This window comes from Sceloporus occidentalis, unplaced genomic scaffold (genome assembly GCF_023333645.1).
Source record: "Sceloporus occidentalis isolate IW3139 unplaced genomic scaffold, rSceOcc1.0.p SCAF_5, whole genome shotgun sequence".
NCBI classification, from domain to species: domain Eukaryota; kingdom Metazoa; phylum Chordata; class Lepidosauria; order Squamata; family Phrynosomatidae; genus Sceloporus; species Sceloporus occidentalis.
The window spans coordinates 39,654,507-39,675,231 of NW_028316985.1; the positions used below are offsets into that span (position 1 = coordinate 39,654,507).

The 20,725-nt window shown below is 39.2% G+C and overlaps 1 protein-coding gene across 1 annotated transcript in view; it reads left to right on the plus strand.

The window, feature by feature from the left end:
* The window catches only part of GRIN2B (glutamate ionotropic receptor NMDA type subunit 2B), a 327,364-nt gene extending 308,327 nt beyond the window's left edge, over positions 1-19,037 (plus strand). The window contains exons 11-13 of the mRNA XM_089523788.1: positions 2,449-2,636; positions 5,637-5,875; positions 10,251-19,037. Of these exons, the coding sequence (XP_089379914.1) occupies positions 2,449-2,636; positions 5,637-5,875; positions 10,251-12,149 (2,326 nt within the window). The 3' untranslated portion in view covers positions 12,150-19,037. The remainder of the gene's footprint in view (positions 1-2,448; positions 2,637-5,636; positions 5,876-10,250) is intronic.
* The last annotated feature ends 1,688 nt before the right edge of the window (positions 19,038-20,725 follow it).

The window sequence follows — 20,725 nt, forward strand, 5'->3', positions numbered from 1 at the left end:
AGATTTGTATCCTTACCATGGAGCCACTGTTGGTTCCCAAAAGCTTTCCATAACCTATCTGGTCAATCCAATAAGCCCTATGTATGCATTGCCAAGGCTGTTTTAATCTACCATTCTTCTCTCTTTTTTTTCTTACCTTCCATTCACTGGCAAAATAATCTGATCTTTCTACTGATAGGGAAAGATCTCCGTATAGACAGTCAGGTTCCCTGAGAATACAAGTGAAATACTTAGAAGAACGTGAGAACAAAGTGTACCTGGCAATCTATTCCAGGATCCTTCCAGGTCACTAGGCAGGGCAATTTTTGTAAACTGGAAGAGAACTGGCCGTTATTTTCCTTTACTGACTGGTCACCATGTTATTTAACATAATGATTATAAAGCATTTAACAAACTTATCTGAGAAAACACAGTTGTGAGGTTTGTTAACTTTTGCCTTGTGTTGGGTGTTGGTGGTTTCTACCCATTGATTTCTAAGATTCTGAACATATATCTTTGTTTTGTTTGACCTCAGTATTCTTCCTATGTCATCCTGAAAACTGTTTTGAACTGTCTCTCAATTATTGTTGAGTTTTTCAAAACTGAGTTCAATTGTTTAAACAAAGACACCGAAGCTCCTAGATCAGGCTTCAGCCCCTGCAGTTGCTGCTGAGGTTGGTGACACATTGCTGAATGTCAGTGGTACAACAGTGTGTGTGTGTGGGTAACCCCACACATTTGTACTGAAGCAACTGAGAAAACTGTATGCGGTTTATTTATTTTCCGTTTCCTATACCACCACCAAATGTCAGTGATGGATGCAGCAGCAGGGTATATGGGCAGTGGGAGGATCAAATGTTTGTAAAAGTGGTTTCTAGACCGATCAAAGTTGCCCACCTCTAAAAAGATGTGTAGCTGTTCTGCTGTAGTGTTCTGCTGATTGTAATGCTAAGATTACAATCCTTTGTTTTGGCTCAGGAGATTGTACATTCACTGTTTGACAGCACCAGTCTCCTTTCTGTCTCACCATCACTTACATGAGGAGTTGGCCCCGCAACATTTATATGCTGAATACATTCTCTTTTTTCTTTTAAAAAGCAAACTCTTTTGGGAGCTGAATAGCAGCCATCTTCCACAAAAACAGTGGAGTGGTGGACATTTTTTAAAAGAATATTCTGCAGGTCAACCTTTTTCTGATATCAGAGGGAATGAAATAAGAAGAATCTTAGAAGGCTGCTCAGGACCATGTTTTCAGAGAAATATCAGCAGGAGCTGTAGTTGATGATAGCCTTTAAAAATAAAACCACAACTCACCAGTGATTCCATTCCTTAGTATGAGGTTAGTGGGGCAATAAAAAGCTGAAGTTACTGCCCTCACAGGGAGACATAGCATGATCTCCTAACCACTTGTCATCTTTAAAGATGCCCTTGAGACTTTTCACAAGAGCAGGGGTCCAGGCCAATTCTAATTTGAGTAATTACATTTTGCTTAGCACTATCTTCCAGCTGTTTGGTTTAGAAGTGGTATACATTACTGCCTTACTTCATTGTGTAGTTGTGGTAGGCATGTTGGCAAACTGTTACACTTTATTTGTAGCTGGAACAGGAGGCGCTGCTCAGTAGTGAATGTGGTTGCTCATATATAGTGGCTTAAAATTCTATGGCAGGAAAGTGCTGTCAATGTTTACACTGCTCTGCTTGTTTCTTTCTCACCCAGTATTGATTACAAAATATCCTATAGTATAGCTTCCTGTATTGTTTAGGATCATCCCAGGGCCTGAAGTTTCAAGGCTAGAACCTGAGACCTAGGGATGGTTCCTGGTGATGTCATTGAGTGCTATGTATCAAGTACCAACCACAGTTGCTTACAATGTATCATTCAGACACAAGGATACAGACACACAGACCATGTTTTTCTTGTCTGGAAAATTTTAACGAAAGGGACTGCTCCCAGATCAAGCTGAAAAGAGGGGTTGTTTTTTTACTTATTTGGGAAAAGGAACATTTAATCTAGCTTGCTTGCTTATAACCAGAAGGTGCTGAAATATGGAGGGTGAGACCTGACACAACAACTGGGGGGAAGCAGGAAGATAAATACATAAACACCCCCTCCCCAGAATTTGTAAGTTGTAATAACAACTCAATTGAGCCTTTGAAATTGTAGCAAAGTGCTGCTCTACTAGCTGATCTCAGCATTTACACATAGCCTTTTCCTCTTGCCCAGAGTTGAGCTCTTCTAAACTGGAGAATCTGCAAAACTGGAGAATCTTCAACTCCTGCCTAGAGCTGACCCACAAAAACTGGGTGCTCAGAGGGTGGCCCTGAGATCAATAAGCCTAGCTTCTTGTCTTTGCTGTTATTAGGTTATGCTTGAGTTCTGCTCTTCTTTCAGCAGTATGTCATGATTTAGGTTTGCCCAGAGACCGCTTTACTGTTTTGAATTTTCACTTTTGATTCTTTACATTGCAGGAAACTGGATGCTTTTATCTATGATGCAGCTGTGCTAAACTACATGGCTGGCAGAGATGAAGGTTGCAAGCTGGTGACAATTGGCAGTGGGAAGGTCTTTGCTTCCACGGGCTATGGCATTGCCATCCAGAAGAATTCAGGCTGGAAACGACAAGTGGACCTGGCAATTCTACAGCTTTTTGGTGATGGTAAGTGATTTGGATGAGGAGGTAGGAGAGGATCTTCTCCTAAAGATGTTTCAAAACTTACAGAAATCTATTCTCTCATTTTCCATTATTCATGCAAAGATTATGGATCTTTGAAACATAATTAATGTCAATGTTTGTTTGGATGGTCAGTTAATTTTCTCATGATCAGAAGAAGTACCCTAAACACCTAGATGGAAAAATGGGCTACAAATGTAGTAAGTGAACAGATATGTATATTGTCGTTTATCAGTATATATTTAAATGCAAAATTAATAAAGGTGGGCATCTCAGGAGGGAGGGGTGGGGATCTTGGAATTTTTAATGCATTTCTCTTTTAACTGTATCTTGTTTTACTTCTGTAATTCACTTGGATTCCTCGAGATTAAGCGGAATACTAATAATAATAATAATAATAATAATAATAATAATAATAATAATAATTCCCTCCCATATTCCATATAATCTTCATGTGTAATAGCAAATGTAAATGCAGTGTAACTGGAAATAGAAGTGGGGCATGGAAGGTTCATTCATTTCTTAAAAAGAGGTTGATCTGGGAATTCTGAAGAAAAACATAGAATGGGATTTGTCAGTCTTTTCACTTTTATCAGTGAAATATATATTTTTTAAAGAGAGAAAATGGGAAAAAATAGTTCTGTTCTTGGAAAAATCTTTTTCCCCCCAATCTAAACCCCTCTCTGCTTTTATTATTTACAAACCTCTTTCTAGGAAGTTGCGGGAGAATGTTATTAGGCCATTCTTTTTTCCCCTTCTCTGCATCACCACGAGGGTTTTAAAATGTTTGTTAAGAGGGTAAACTCCAGGTTTGATGCTGAATGGGACAGAGGTTGTCTAGTTTATTAATGCCATACTTAAGGGTTTGGGGCCATGCATCCTCTGGACTCCCTGCCAAAAGGACAGTGATGGGGAGGCCTGTATTTGGCCTCTGCAAACAGGTCCAGACTGTTTAAAATATTGTAGCATGTCAGGGCTAGAAATGTAAATACTCTAAGGAAAAAAAAATGTAATCTATACAGTGAGATTAGCTAAATTTTCTTTCCCCTGAACATCTCTTTTTTTCTTTTGGAAGGTTATAAAGTATTTATGATTTGTATATGGATCAGGAGTTTTTAATCTGCATGTATGTGTGCTTGCTTTTTGCAGTCCTGTATACAGAAGGTGGTTTAAGGATAATAATTGGACTGCAGAACATTAAAAGATGCCTCTTCAAACAAGTGTAGTGAACACTATTAATTTAACACATTATATTTTGCTTTCTTTATACATTCCATCATAGGCATAATTATTTTTGTGAGATTATGACTTAACTGTAAAAAGGGAGTACATATTAAAGACACTAATTAAGACATGTTACTGGATAAGGTAGGCTGAAATATCATAAAGACATCCGATCTTGTCTAATCTTTGAAATTAAGCTGGGTTATCCCTGTTTAGTGCTTGGATGGGAGACCACCAATGAAGACCAGCTGTAGACAATATGTTTAGAAACTATATCATACATTTTTCATGTACTGATTGTAAACAGAAATTTCAGGAATGGGAGATTGGCAGTGAAGTGAGATTAGGTGCCTTATTCCATTACTGACAGTTCTTTTTAAAAGTCCTTTTTTCTTGCTGTATACATATTAATTAAGAATTCTCCCACAAATGGAATGAGGAATATTGTATCTCAGTAGAAGCCACTGCAAGATCCCTTTGGAGTAGATTGTGGAGGTATGAGACACTCAAGGAGGAGGGAAATATATTCAAAATTGCTCCCTTTTCCATTATGCAATCATTCCAATAGCAGAAGAAAAGTAATTGAATTCTAGCCATAGCATTATGTTTCCAAAATGTCTGAAAATTATTCCTTACTGAAAAAAACCTATATGAATAAACAGCATTTAAACAAGATGTATGGAACCCGTCACCCCAAAACATCAGGTAATCTATCCTTGATTTAAAAGTACTGGTTCTTTTTAATTTCCAGTAATAAAGTGCCTAATCTCACCTCACTGACACTCTCCCATTCCTGAAGTTTCTGTTTACAATCCTCTGGGGTTTGGTTCAAGGATCTCCTGTGGATAACAGAATCTGTACATGCTCAAACCCTATTAAATACAATGGCATAGCGAAATGGTATTCCTTATATAAAATGGCAAAATCAAGGTTTGCTATTTGAAATTTATACTTTTAAAAAATATTTTCAAGTCATGGATGCTTGAATCCGTGGATAAAAAAATTGTTGATAAGGAGGGCCGATTGTACATTCAAAAGTGGTTGCATTATCTGTTTTATACAGTTTAGTGAAGCTATCACCCTCAAATTATGGACTTTAAAAAAAACATACCTCCAGGCTCAGTCTGCTTTACATACATAAAGTGTACATATTTATCAAGTTATGGGGTAATATGATATTTGCTGTAGTTTTAAAATCTGTAATAGAATGGATTTGCATTTATTTCAGCTTGCATATGAATGTCTGAGATATGGAAAATGTTGACCTCATGATAATGGGGTTGCAACAGTGATCTGAACTAATGAAACAATGATCATTTGCACACAGCTATCAATTATGTTATATAGTGGACCCTTGTTATCTGTTGAGGTTTGGTTCCAGGAACCCCCCCCCCCCCCCCGAATAACAAAATCCATGTATGCTCAAGTCCCATTAAATACAGTGGCATAGCAAAATGGTGTCCCTTGTATAAAATGGAAAAATCAAGGTTTAATACTTGAAATTTATTTTTTGAATATTTTCAAACCGTGGATGCTTGAATCCATGTATAAAAAAATCAGTGGATAATGAGAGCCAACTGTATAGCCATCCATCCAGTTGATAGCAGACTAAACAGTGACCTTGTCGCAAACATCCAAGACCTCCTTTACCTATGGACTCACTCGTGGTCTTTGGGAAGTCACTACAAGTCTGTTTTCATGAGGACCTGGGAGCAGTCTCATCCAATGTTCACTTTTATTCCTTCCCACCTTTTCTTACAGGAGAGATGGAGGAGCTTGAAGCTCTCTGGCTCACTGGCATTTGCCACAATGAGAAGAATGAGGTCATGAGCAGCCAGCTGGACATAGATAACATGGCTGGAGTCTTCTATATGTTGGGAGCAGCCATGGCCCTCAGTCTTATCACCTTCATCTGTGAACATCTCTTTTATTGGCAATTCCGCCACTGCTTCATGGGTGTCTGCTCTGGCAAGCCTGGTGTTGTTTTCTCAATCAGCAGGGTGAGTACGTACAGGTAAAATGGTGGAAGAGTGGTGGCCACAACTATTTCCTTCATCTGAGTCAATTCAGGCAGTTACTTCCAATATTATTTAGATCACACCATAATACTCCAAAGTTTTTACTGGGCAGCATTCTTCCTTATCATATCTTTGCTAGACATTGCATCCCAGCAAAGGTGATGTGGGAGAGAATAGATAGAAACAGTTACACCTTAGACAGCAGCCATCTCTCCCCTCATCCCATGTCTTTGGGAATATTGATATATCATCATATAGCATTATTTGGAACATTATTATTCTTTTTAAATGAAATGGCATTTGGCTTTCCAATCCCAGCCAAGCCAGTATGTTTCTTTTCTGTTGCAGAAATGTGGTAAAACTGCCCCCACTTACTAAAGCTCTTGGCCATTTGATCAAAAATATGCTACTCCCCCACATCCAAAAGAGTGACAACATCTCCCCACCACAATACTGAAGTTTTTATACGTGTGTGTGTGAGTGGCAGTGTGGGGGGTTGTTGCCCTTCCCTGAAGATAATGGGAAAAAACCCTATTTCAAATTATTCTACCTCACCCAAATTTTAAGCACTGGGTAGACTTTCATCAGTTCCATTTTGTCTGTCTGTTTTCCAGCCTTATTTGGAATTAAAATACATTTGATGTAGATGAAAACGACAGAATGTTACTTTTTATATGTAATTTGTTATGTTACTGCTTGGAGAAGAAGCTGTGTTATCAGCTGTGTGCTCAGAACTTGGGACTTACGTTTGACCATTTTAAATACTATTAAACATCAAAATGTGGGAAATTAACATCAACACTAGTAGTTTTTTCTGGGTTTTTCGGGCTATGTGGCCATGTTCTATAAGAGTTTATTCCTGATGTTTCACCAGCATCTTTGGCTGGCATCTTCAGAGAGATCTGAAGATGCCAGCCCCAGATGCTGGCGAAACATCAGGAATAAACTCTTATAGAACATGTCCACATAGCCCAAAAAAACTATGGATGCTGGCCATGAAAGCCTTCTACTTCACATCAACACTAATAATAGAGTAATTAAGGGCCACACACAGGTCACTTTGGAGGTATGCTGTTTAAATGACACACACATCTTAAGAGGCCAGTAGCTGTGCCAAAGCAGTGCTCCAGTCCTTAGGACTGGAGCGTGGCTTTGGTGTGGCTTCTGGCCTCTTAGGACACATACATCATTTAGACAGCATACCTCCAAAATGACCTGAAGCAGCTTTATTTTGGCCTGTCTGTTTGGACCCTTAGTTAGTTCTGTGATTCTTAATTGTCAAGTTGAGAAAGGTTGTTCCAAAGCATGAGATCTCAGCATACAACCTATCAAATTCAGTTTGATTGGTAATCACATTTCTCTCTCCCCCCCCCCCCCCCCGTACTAGCATGTGCTCACTCTTTATTAGAAGAGTGTTTCTTAAAGGTTAACAAGGAATTATGTATTTCAATTAGCAGACACTGACCTACTGCAAGTGCAGCAATAAGTAGATAGCTATAAAAATCATCCAGTGAATCAAAGGTGGAGAATTACAAGTGAGAATCTTTGAGTACATGTAGACCATTTTTCTGCACATGTCTGCCTCTCCACTCCCAATCAAGAAGGTGGTCTGTAAAAATCTATGTATATACATATATACATAGCATACACATATAGAAAATATCCATATAGATATAGATATTCAGATATAGAAATTGCCAGAGTTATTCATGCTAGAGCCATGCATACAGATATAGATGCATATAAATATAGATGGATATAGAAAATCCATCATAGAACATGCCAGAGTGATGCGTACTAGAGCTAGAGGTTTTAAATTCAGTTTGTGGCATTTGCAGTTTAACAATCCCACTGTTCTCTGCAACAAGCTTTCTTTAATTGTATGATCAAAAGTAGGTGGGTAAAACTAAGGGGATGGAAAAAGCAGAATGGGACAGGTGGAGAAAGAGATGGGGGAGAAGCTGTTAATAGCATTTGGGCTCTACTTTGGTCAGTAAAGTATCCTGGACCAGCACAGTGAAGGACTCTAAAGAAACTGTGGAATTTCAGCTATGAATTGTTTTTACTTTTCAGATGACTTTTGTTTTCAGGGTTTCTGGGCAGATTTTAATCCAAGGATAAAAAAGTGTCATTTCTAAATACAGTTCTTTCATTCCCATTAAATAATTTATCGCAGTTCAGTTATGCATAAATTTGAATCCCCCAGTGTTCTCCCTCTCTGTCATTATCTTACATATCTGAACTTTGGTCAGTTTGTCTTCTGCCAATAGTTCATAGTTTAAAAATGTGGCATTGTTCATCTTGAACTATCCTAACTGGAAAGGAATTGAGAATGCACATTGTTTTATAAATACATTCATAAATTATGTTATATTCTAACATCATAAGTTCTGATTAGTTTTTTACTAAATGCTATTTGTTTGTTACCTAATACTGTTGATTCAGATCACTACTTTCCTTTATGGGATTTTACTATCAGCTATGGTAAAAATGCAAGAGGAGACAGCTCTTGGTCCAGTGGGAGACTATTATTACACAAGACTACACTGCTCAGCCAATATTAATACCTTAAATGATGTCCCTGGAAGAATTAAAATTTCATGTAAAAACGGGCTTTCCCATGCTAAATTCTCCGGTTTGTGTCCTTTTCTGATGAAATATGGTTTAGAAGTAGTTATCATTGGTTGAAAACATACTTTAAGATAATTAAACTGTTTAAAAACTTGCAACTTTTTTTTTAGAAAACTTTAATCTTTGTGCTATTTGTTTACTATATACTGAGCATTCAGTTACACCTTGAAAAGATCTGTTTTGTACTGCTTCCCAATTTTATTCTGATATCTTTGCCCCTGATTGGGAAAGAAGCATTAGGACTCCTGTGACATTGTGGGTCAATAGCTGTGAATAAGATGAATACCAAGGATTGGAGGCTGCTCAGAGGAACAGCAGCCTGTGCCAAGTGAATTAATATTTTGTACTCAAAGCCTTGGCTTGACAATCTCTAATTCCTCAGTGAACAAATCTTTTCTCAGGCCCATTCCAATATCTTAAATAATACTTTCTAAAGGGAGTATTGGCTTCATTTAGGGCATCACAGGTAACAATCAACACTATGAATCATGCCCAGAAACTAACAGGAAATCAGTGTGGTGCAGGGGTGGGCAACTGTACAGGGCACAGGTGCCAATTTTGTCCCTGCAGCTCTTCTGCAAACTGCATCATTCTGTTCAGGTTGCACTGGATGTGACATTATGTCACTTCTGGTCACCATTTTGGCTCATTTTCAGCTTTCGGAGATGTTTACAGTGCTATATAAATAAAGATTAATAATAATAATAATAATAATAATAATAATAATAATAATAATGTTTCAGGTTTGGGGGCTCTGAGAGTATGGGAGATATAAATTACCACATTTGTAGCCAGTTTTGGATCATTTTGACCTGGACTGGGGCAAAACTAACCTTCAAACCAGCACAGTTTTAAAAATTTTAAATTTAAATGCAAATTTTAATTTTTTGGGGTTGTGGGTCTGCAAAAATCAGGCCCAGGGGTTCAGGGTTAGACTTTCCCCATCCCTAGTATAGTGGATAAAGCACTATCAGTCTACTTGTACCCAGTGCATAGCTGGGTTGTCAACATGGATAATAGGATTCTTTTGCAGGAGATGAAGCCTCCCAAACACCTCCAGGCATAATATAGTTGTTGAGCAGAAGAGTTACCAGGACAATGGAAGACAGTGGCTAAGGGGCTGTGCAAACTGTAGGCAGTTTGCCAAATCGAGGCCATGACAATTTTACATTGCGGCCCTGATCTGGCCTTTCCAGGACACAAAAAGGAGCTGCAAAAAGCTTTATAGTGCTCCTTTGGTGCTGCATCCTGTAGGCGCTACTCCTCAAACCCGGCCTATAAGGCTGGTGTGTACAGGGGGTTCGTTAAAAAAACTGAGAAAGAACTGCAGCTGGTGTCTAACTGCTAACACTTCTGACCACAGCGGCCATATAAATATCTGAAGGTAATGTGTGGTTTTAAAAGCATTCCCGAGACTCACTCTAAGAAGTGTTTGCAATGATGTCTAAAACATTCAATATTGTCATTCAATAAAGAGCTGGATTATTTTCTAGATTTCTTGCAATTTAAGGATGAGAAGAAAATAGAGGGACAAAGTTCAAAAATAGAAATGAAAAGGTAAAAGAAGATGGTAGCAGCAGGTATATCTCATATTTGAACAATATGAAAAGAAAGCTAACAACAGAATACTTTCTTGTGAAATATGAGATTTTTAGTCTGTCTTCCAAGCTTTGTAGTGTCTTTGCTGTACTTCTCTGCTAAACACTATCTGTTTTTTCCATTATAGGGTATTTATAGCTGCATTCATGGAGTGGCTATTGAAGACCGCCATTCTTCAATGAACTCCCCCACTGCCACCATGAACAATACCCATTCTAATATTTTGCGCCTGCTCCGAACAGCAAAGAACATGGCAAATCTTTCAGGGGTCAATGGCTCACCACAAAGTGCCCTGGATTTCATCCGTCGTGAATCATCTGTCTATGATATCTCTGAGCATCGTCGCAGCTTCACTCATTCTGACTGCAAATCTTATAACAACCCCCCCTGTGAGGAGAACCTTTTCAGTGACTACATTAGTGAGGTAGAAAGGACCTTTGGCAATTTACAGTTGAAAGAAAGTAATGTTTATCAAGACCATTATCACCACCACCATCGCCCCCATAGCATAGGCAGTGCCAGCTCCATAGATGGACTGTATGACTGTGATAATCCACCCTTTTCCGCCCAGCCACGGTCTCTCAGTAAGAAGCCATTAGATATCGGCTTGCCGCCAGCCAAACATGGCCAGCTAGGCGACCTCTATGGCAAATTGTCTTTCAAGAGTGACCGGTACAGTGGAGGAGGGGCACATGATGACTTGATCCGTTCTGATGTCTCAGACATATCTACTCATACAGTGACTTATGGCAACATTGAGGGCAATGCTGCAAAGCGACGAAAACAACAGTATAAGGATAGCCTAAAGAAACGACCTGCTTCAGCTAAGTCACGGAGAGAATTTGATGAGATTGAGTTGGCCTATCGTCGGCGTCCCCGTTCCCCTGACCACAAGCGCTACTTCAGGGACAAGGAAGGGCTAAGGGATTTCTATTTGGACCAGTTCCGGGCTAAGGAGAACTCACCACACTGGGAACATGTGGATCTGACAGATATTTATAAAGAGCGGGGAGATGACTTCAAGCGTGATGCAATAGGGGGAGCAGGGACATGCACCAATCGGAACCACCACAAACATGGGTCCGGGGAATTTGGAGCAAACAATGAGCACAAGCACAGTGCTGTGAGTGGGGTACCAGCACCATGGGAAAAAAACCTCACTAATCTTGATTGGGAGGAACGACCAGGGGCTAATTATTGCCGTAGTTGCCCATCTAAGCTGCATAACTACACTCCAACGGTGGTGGGCCAGAACTCCACCCGTCAGCCATGCATTCGGTGTGAAGCCTGCAAGAAGGCAGGCAACCTCTATGACATCAGTGAGGACAACTCCCTCCAAGAGCTGGATCAACCCTCTGCTCCTGTGCCAGTGGCAACCAGCACCTCCACTACCAAGTATCCGCAGAGCCCATCCAACTCTGCGTCCAAGGTGCAGAAAAAGAATCGCAACAAGCTCCGTCGGCAGCACTCCTATGACACCTTTGTGGATCTGCAAAAGGAAGAAGCAGCTTTGGCACCCCGTAGTGTGAGCCTGAAAGACAAGGGCCGCTTTTTGGAAGGAAGCCCCTATGCTCATATGTTTGAGATGCCAGCAAGCGAGTCCACATTTGCCAACAACAAGTCCTCAGTGCCCGCTACCAGCCACCACCATCACAACAATCCTGGCATTAGTGGTGGTTATATGCTCAGCAAGTCGCTCTACCCTGACCGGGTCACTCAAAACCCTTTCATCCCTACTTTTGGGGATGACCAGTGCTTGCTCCATGGCAGCAAATCCTATTTCTTCAGGCAGCCTGTGGTGGCAGGAGGGCCTAAGGCTAGGCCAGACTTCCGAGCCATTGTCACCACCAACAAGCCAGTGGTCTCAGCCCTTCATGGGGCTGTGCCAGCCCGTTTCCAGAAGGACATCTGTATAGGGAACCAGTCCAACCCCTGTGTGCCTAACAACAAAAACCCCAGGGCTTTCAATGGCTCCAGCAACGGGCATGTTTATGAGAAACTTTCCAGTATTGAATCTGATGTCTGAGTGATGAGGAAAAGCATGGGAGGGGATGGTTCAGGAAATGCAAAGTGTGGGAGGGGCAGGTGGTGGGTTCAGACCTAGTTCCCATTTGCTACTCTTCTGCTTCTGTTTTTTTCTTAATGGAATATTGGAGGTCTGCTTAGGCAGCACTGATGAGAAGTGCCACCTCTTTCTTTCCCCATTCCCTCTCACCTGACTATCTCTTTTCATTTCCCCACTCGCAGTTCCATTCCTGGCCATCACATGTCAGAGCTTAGTAGCTTAGCTTGTGTTTTCACAACTGGAAATGCAGGGCATGGAAGAGATGAGGTCTACATATGAGTGGGGTCAGTGGCCACAGAATTTCAAGGTTTTTTAGCGTCAGACTGTGATAGTACAGATATGAGAGTGTGGCATAAGGTGAAAGGTAGAAGAGATGATATGGGCATAAAGAAGATGTAATTCTTGTATTTTAAACAAAACTGATGCGATATAAAATAGCGTGGAGTCAACATCATACAGTATATGCTGATAGCATGCAGAGATCCACTCAGTTCTCTTATGATGACCCTGTGGGTTAAAGGCTGAAATATGGATCAGTGCATATATAAGTGTGTCAACATGTACTTAAATTGTGGTATATTTATGATGAGGAGTGGTTTCACATTTGCGCAGCTGCAGCCAGTAATGCAGTCACCATAATCTAGTGAGGGCATTTCTGGAAAATGAGTTGGAATTACATACGTGAATGCCAGTGAGATGAAGTGACTCCCAGAAAAAGTCTTAAGAAAATTAAAAAATTGACACCCGAGGGAGGGGAGAATGGCAGATTTTACCCTACTCATGAACAACTCATTTTTAATTTTGAAATCATGAACTCTCAAATGTGGGTTGGTTTATGCACAAATTTAATCACATGAATAATAGTTTACAAAATCGTCAGTGATGAAAAATAAATAAATAAATTTAGCATTGCTAAGATATTTAGTTGATAAACCCAGCAGAGCAAGCCTTTGCGATACAAAGGAATCGAAGGGGCAAATAAAAATGAAAGAATAAAAAGAAAAACAGGATTGAGAGCTCAGAAAACACTGATTGTTCAGATAGACTGAGTGGGGGGGGGGGGGGGAGAGGACTCAACCATCTTTCACTCCTATTGCTTATCTTACAGAATGAGTTTATGAGATGAAAGGCTTTCTCTGCTGTTGGTGTTGAAGCATTACTTTTGGAGCAGAAAGTGCAAGATGGTGCTGGTGGTGGTGCAAATAAGGCCAGCACAACTCAGACATGTGTATATGTGTATTTATTGAATATATACTTATATTTGATAATTATAGTGTTGTGGAAATACATGGCTTGTCTTCCACAGGGCAGGAGGAGATGAAACATCAGATCACACAGGTGGCGTGGTGGGGGCTGGCAAGAGAGGTAGAAAGAGGTAGGGTGGAAATTAAGGAGGAGACCAGGAGGTGCTAAACTGAACAAGTGGAGTGTTGGTTTTTTTCCATTTAGCAACTTCAGAGTTGTGTTGGCCCTGTTTGCAGCACATATAGTATTGGTAACCACAGTTTTGCTGCAGCAGAAGACTACTGTAAATGCAAGTTAAAACTATGTACATGATAGAAGTGACATTGTTTCATTTACAGCAGGAACCTCAGGCAAGGGCAATGAGTCCACTGTTGCTTCCCAAATATGTGGCAAAGTGTCTCACTTTTTCATGGGTCAGCTCTTCGGCTTTCCTAACAGGAAAGGATGGCGAAAATGCTCTTTTGCTATATCTGGTATGTTGCAGTTGAACTGGATGCACAGAGAAGCACAGGCCCTGAACTTTGGAAGCAGGCATTCTTTTTCCAAGCCACATTTCCTGCAGCTGCTCCTCCTCTCATGTATTCTTCCAACCACAGCACACTTGGCTTCATCTTAATACCTTTCTTGCATTTAAACCAATTGAAGGCCTTGTTTTGGGGTAAATGGAGTAAGGATGAACATTTTGTGAAATGGGAATTCTCCTCCCACTTCTGGATTTACTGGGCAAGTTATGGAAGGGGCAGTGCCCTCTCTATGGCTGGAGGAGCTGAACAACTTGCAGTTCCTCTCCTCCTTCTCCTCTGAAGAAAGTGATACTTGCCTAGCAATCTGCAGAACACAAAATGGCAATGCTGAATCCTCTAACAAGGGCAGCTGAGAAGGCATTCATTTCATTTGTAAATATGGGGTTTTTTTCTATTTCATTTTGTATAAACCATTTTTTCTCTTGTGAATATTCAGGTTTGGAGAGGAGAGGGGTTTTAAGTTATTTTCTCCCTGCAACTTTCAGGCTGGAATTAGTTTTATGTGTGCCCAGGCCATTAAAAATGGTAGAGAATGAAAAACTGCATGCATTGAATACCTCTTTTTAACTCTCACCCATCACATATTTTTCTTCATGGTCAGAAAATGGCATTACATCATCTCTAGCCTTGCTAGCAGGGCTTTTGTCGTATAATAGAAGCACATCACCTCCCTTGCTTGATTGTAAACTCCATATCATAATCTTTCCCTGGAACTTTAGTCCTGAGACTGTGCTGTTTTCCTATGATGAGTGAACTATCATTTTGAATGTTCAGTTTAGATCATCACCCAGCACTACAGGGACTTCTCCAAAGTTATGTTGGCTTGGAAACCTTGAGGATGGGAATTTCCCCCAGTTTGCTAATACTTCTTAAGGTTTACGAGAGCTGGGTTTGATTGTACTGATAAGCTTACCTCTGGTGGCTGTTTCAGTATTCCCATCCTTCAGCTGAAACCAAAAACATTAGAGAAGCATACTTCAGAGAAAAGTGAAGTAAAAAAAACCAAACCAAAAAGATGCTGACTGAACTCTCAGTATGATTGCAGATTTATCTTTTGGGTAAAGTTCACTATTGCTCTCATTTTCTTACAATCTTTTCCTCTGAGCTTAGCTCAGTCTGAACACTGAAGACAACATGTTTACATTTATAGGTTTAGGTTTGATAATATTCAAGTGCTTTACGAAAGTTAATTTGTGTGCACAGAGCATGAGAAATTCCTACTTTAAAGACAACTAGAAATGGTGGAGGATTTTCGACAATATTCCATCTGCAGATATCTTGTATATTGTCTTGACACATATTAGCCTCTTGGGTTTTTCCACTTACCTTTCACTGCAACATATGGTTTTCTTTCTGTTGAAATTTGAACAAGAGATAAAAGGTTGATTGTTTGAATCATACATATAAGTGACTCTTGGAACACCAATTGATATTTAAGTTTTGAGTGTTATTTTTCTGAAAATAATCAAGCGAACATGACAGGAAATTTTAGTAGCAGGTGCTGTTTATGCTAGAGTGGAGGCAGTAATGCTGGTTCCTTTATTTGCCCAAAATACAGTATAGCACTTTGTACAATAGTCCAACAAAATTTTATGTTAATCATCTCAAAAATTCAGTTTCTTCTTCCCTCTTGGGAAAATGTAAGCTGTCCCTAACATTCCTTTCTATTTTAAAGATTGATTTCCACCATGAACTAAAGTTTATTGTCTTCTCCATGGATGAATGTTTCTGTACCTGACCTTACATAATATAACTAGTGTGGTTCTCAGTCTGACATCTCTTGACTTTCAAGTTCTTTAGAAGGTGGTTTTGGAATACTTTTTAATATTCATCCTTCTAGAATCATGACAATATGTGTATTGTGAATGCAAGGGAATAAAGGAGGAATGGCAGGCTTCCCAAGCAGTTAAACATCTATTCTGGCATTCTATAATGGATGTGATACAGTGTTTGCTAATGTAGCAAAACACCATGTTGTTATATCATGTTAATAGTGTCTGGTGCTCCATGGATATGGTAAGTGAGATATTTTGCATAATAATGAAAATATCAATGAAGGTGGTTAGTTTCCATATTATCACTAATCTACAGGTTTTCATATCCTCCCATTCCTGTGTAAAGGCAGATCTTCAGCATTTCCTGGACTTGTGAAATTCCAACACAATCTCAATTTGGGTTCTGTCTTTCAACCATATTGTTATAACCTTCCTCTTCCTCTTGAGAATTTTCCCCTCCCAAATTCTTTCATCCAAATCTGCAGTTTTCCTCATAATGTCTAAATGTCAAAATCATCATAATAGTGAAGAACTAGTTACACATAAGAACAATTTTCTTACTCCGTTCTCCAGAAAATTGTTGCCATGATAGACTAGACTTGCATGCCTTTTGAGCTTCTTTATATCTGTCTATCTCTCTTCTTGCCAGAAAGGGTTGGCATGCCATTCATGGTTACTCTTGATGTTGCTCATCTGCTCCAAAATGAGACTTGTTTTGGTTTGATTCCATTACATCCATCAGAAATAAGTACAAGAAAGACCATGAACATAAGAACCTGCTAACAAAACACGAAGAGCTAAACCCACCCAGCATGTATATCCTCTTCCATAAGTGCTTCCCTGCAATTGAATACTGACTATACTAGGTCTATCCAAGTGGAAAATGTCCACTGTGCTGTTGGACACTGCTCAAATATGAAGAAAGTAATTAGTGGGACACTAGATGTGTCCCCCAAGGGCTTATTTCCAGTTTGTAGCCAAATAGGCTTCCAAGCCATAATTCTTGTTCTTAATACTCCCTACACCCTCACCACTTGAAAGTCTGGTTTGGGTTATAACCGCCCATTATAGATCCAGGCATATAACTTCATTTACATTATGTTTCTGGAACCCATCAAGACAAACCTCAGACAAAACTCAATCACCTCATTTTCAGAAGGCTGATTTTAAATGGTTTAAATCCCTCTTTGCAGAGTTTGAATATTCCCTGATTCCATTTACCATAGGCAATAATGGGAATTATAAGATCATCCTATAGTTAGTATAGATTACATTTTGACAAAAGGAAAATATGATGTAATAGCAGAAACCCAGTGAAAACAAAAACCAAAAAATTAAGTCGTGAAGACTGAATATCAATTCACACAACCAAATCAGTGTGGCAGTACACCAGTCAGCAAGGATGGGCATGGCATGTGTCATTTCCCCTCCTCTGACAATAAAATATATTTCAGATTTTACTTGAAATTTCTTAATCTGAATGCAAAGACCAATGCTGTAATCTGAATGTCAAGACTGATAAACCCTGAAGTAAATTATGTTGCCCGTTTCCATGATGAGTTAGTAGACTGACTGAATCCAGTCTAAGGTTTACATGTGGCAAAGCTTAATCACATGCCAAGCTCACAGCTTAACTCATGTGTGCCACATCATTACAAACCTATTGGAAGTCTGTTATGGGGTATGCAGGGGTGGCCAACTTCCAGGGAATGGAGGGGGGTATGTTATCCCTCTATGGAACCGTGGAAGACCACACCTTCCCCCTGGTTTTAAAAACCGTCAAAAATACATTTGACCAAAAATGGCTCCCTGTATTCTCTAGAGTCCAATTGACCTGTTAAAAAGGCCTCCTTTGGGCATAAAATGGTCTGCCTCCCCAATGGGGATTTTCTCTCCACACCCTCTAGATGGCAATATATTAATTTTTTAAGGAAAAAAATAGGGAGTGCTGGGGAATGCTAGGGCCTCATGGTTCCTGCTGACCATACAATCCCCACCCTCTGCTATGTGGAAAAATTTCACCATGTGCCAAATATAGTTTGACTTCATTTAGTCAGCACCACATGCCAATTTGATCATTTGCACTGGGCTGAAGATACAATAAATTGTATTATCAATCAGTCATTACATGACTTTTAATTTATTTAAGCTGTCACAAATTGTAAATTCCAGCACTTTGACCGTTTTGGAAGTGTGAACCAATTCCATAATGAGTTGGCTGAGCTTTCTTCATCATCACTGGTGTGCGTGGACACACATACATATACACACACAAACACACACCCACCCTGCTGAAAAGCTGAGTAATGTAAATTTCTCACATAACTTCAGCAAAAAGCCTGGGTATGTACAGACACATCCCAAACGTTACATGTCAGCAAACATTTTGACACTTTTTTTAGGTTCAAAAATGCATTTTCTCAAAGCAGAAACAATGCAACATTTCTAACATTGTTATTAATGTTATGTATTCATGTTGTGCCATATATAATATCATCCGCTTATTTGATTGCGGTTATATGTAAATATCAGTGTACATATGTATAGGCGCTAATTACAGCAGCTATATTCAGGTTGGGGAAGAGGGTATTTTTTTTTAATATGTACAGTATTTCCATATTAAGCAAGGCATGGGGTAGGGAAAGGGGAATTGACTTATGAGTTGTGGTTTTCCTTGGTCTGTGGTGTTTGAAGTTGTTTCAGTGGTTGCTTTTGCCAGTTTGGAAAGTTTATCTGGATGTTCTATGTGTGTGCTAAGAAAGGGACTCATGTTGGGGGAGGTTTAGGGGCTGGTGGTGGGTGGGGAGGAACGGGTGTTAATAGTTTCCTTAATTAGAACATGTATTGATTGCTAGAGAATAAATGTTTGAGATTATAAGTTTGAAACACCAGACTATCCCTCCCTCAGGCTATCTATTCTTATGTTCTTCCTCTTCTCTCTGAACACTGCTATTGTTTCTCTCTCCCTAATTCTGGGGTGTTAGTATTACCCACCATTTTAAGGCTGATTTCTTTTCCTCAAGTATTTGAGATCATGATCTCTTTATTTGCTCTTTCTATAAGAAAGACTCCTAACACACCTTTTCTGATAGACTAACTGATCATTTTGAAGCATTTGTTTAACATCTCTGTTGGACATCATTCTCTGTGTTCTGATTGTGCTATATTTCTCCTTATTGGAAATGTTCAGGTCTCCCTAGAAACTTGCTTGCTTATCTCTTGCCTCATCTTTATTGCTACTATGGTTGCTTATTTCACATTTCTGATCTTTCTCTCTCTGTGTGTGTATGGATTTCTAAAGATTTCTGAATAGCACACTTTTTTTTATTTTTCATATTTAATCTATTTTATTGTTTCCAAAACCTATGTACAGGTATTGGAGGGGTAGCACACTTGTTGAGCTACAGAATTTAGTGCTGAAAGCGATTGTGTCTAGCTGGTTTTTAATTCTTCTTTCCATTTTGAAACCATAAATGAATTTGACATGCATGTGTTTCCAAGGTCAAAAGTCATTTTCAATCACCTTTGGATTCATGTTTCAGCCCCCAAAGGTATTAAGACTAGAAAAATGGTCCTAGGATCTTTGGAATTTGCCCATCCCTGATGTCGCACACTGAGTGTTGGACCTAAACCAGAACCTCAGCTCACCACTCAACCATGTATTTTACTGCACAGCCTAGTCTTGGCCAAATGCCCTTTCTGTCACTACAATTTACTTTATAGGATTGTTGGAAAGATAAAGAATATTTTATGTATGCCACCCTGTCCTATGGGGCAGGTTTAATCTCATGCTTAATGTGAATAATAATAATAAAAAACAATCCTATTATCTTAATTCAGCCATTTTACTGATTGTTACATCCTTAGGACCTACCTTACCTATGCCAATCACTTCTGGCAAAGATGGCATTGTCCTTCAGCTAGTCCGTGGCATAATTGAGCACTAACTTTGATCTGTACTTAAGAATGATCTTGAAAGTCTGATAAACTGTTCACATGACCAGAGGCAGACAAAACTGAGGCATGCAGGGGAGAAAAACCAGAACTTGTTTTATTTTATATATCTTTTCTTATTTTGTACAAACTTGCCCACTTATAATCAAATGTTCTAATACCTTATATGCAAAGAGATCTTTTTGCACCTTTGAAACTAACTGAAAGAAAGAAGCTGGTAGCATTCTTTCAGTTAATCTAAAAGTTGTTACTAGATTCCTTTGCATATTGATTTTCCAGACTAACACAGTATGTCTTTGAATTCTACCTTAGATTACGGTTACAATCACCAGTGCTTACAATATGTAAATGGTTTTCCTATTTATAATAGTATGAGACATCTTGTGTGCTTACACACTTTTTTAGAAAGTCACAGAAACATTTACAGAGTGAAAGAATGGAACTGATGGAGCAATCACCGCTTTGTTTGACACCACATAGTGTTGGTTGATCATGATTCCTTCCTTATTTCATTTTAATTTCTTTACCTTTTGTGTCCATCAGTTACTCTTGCCTACTCTGTCTTCTATACTTTCTGTCTTGAGGATACTTACAAGTCATATCAGAAGCTCTTTGTTATCTTTTTTTTAAAAATGCCTTTACAGTACATTACCAGTCTAGTATGCTTTGAAGACTTTAAATTGTTGGTTTCCCATCTCTGTGATCTTTCAAATTTTAAATTTTATCAACAGTTTTTTTTAAATGCTAACATTATATTACTAGTACATTCTGTTTAGAAGACCTTAAATTTCTGGTTTCTCATCTTTATGATCTTTCATATTCTATCAACATGCCTTATAAAAATGCAAATTACAATCTCCAAACTATATGTGCAGTTTGTGTGCACTGCTTCCCTATTTCTGCTTGCTTGTGACTCTGTTTGTATAGCATTTACCTTCTTAACGATATGCATGTTGACAGTTCAGTTTCTTTTCTGACTCCATTCATGCAAAGGCTCAGTGTTTCAGATTTTGGTTTTCATTCTAATACCAAGGCATCC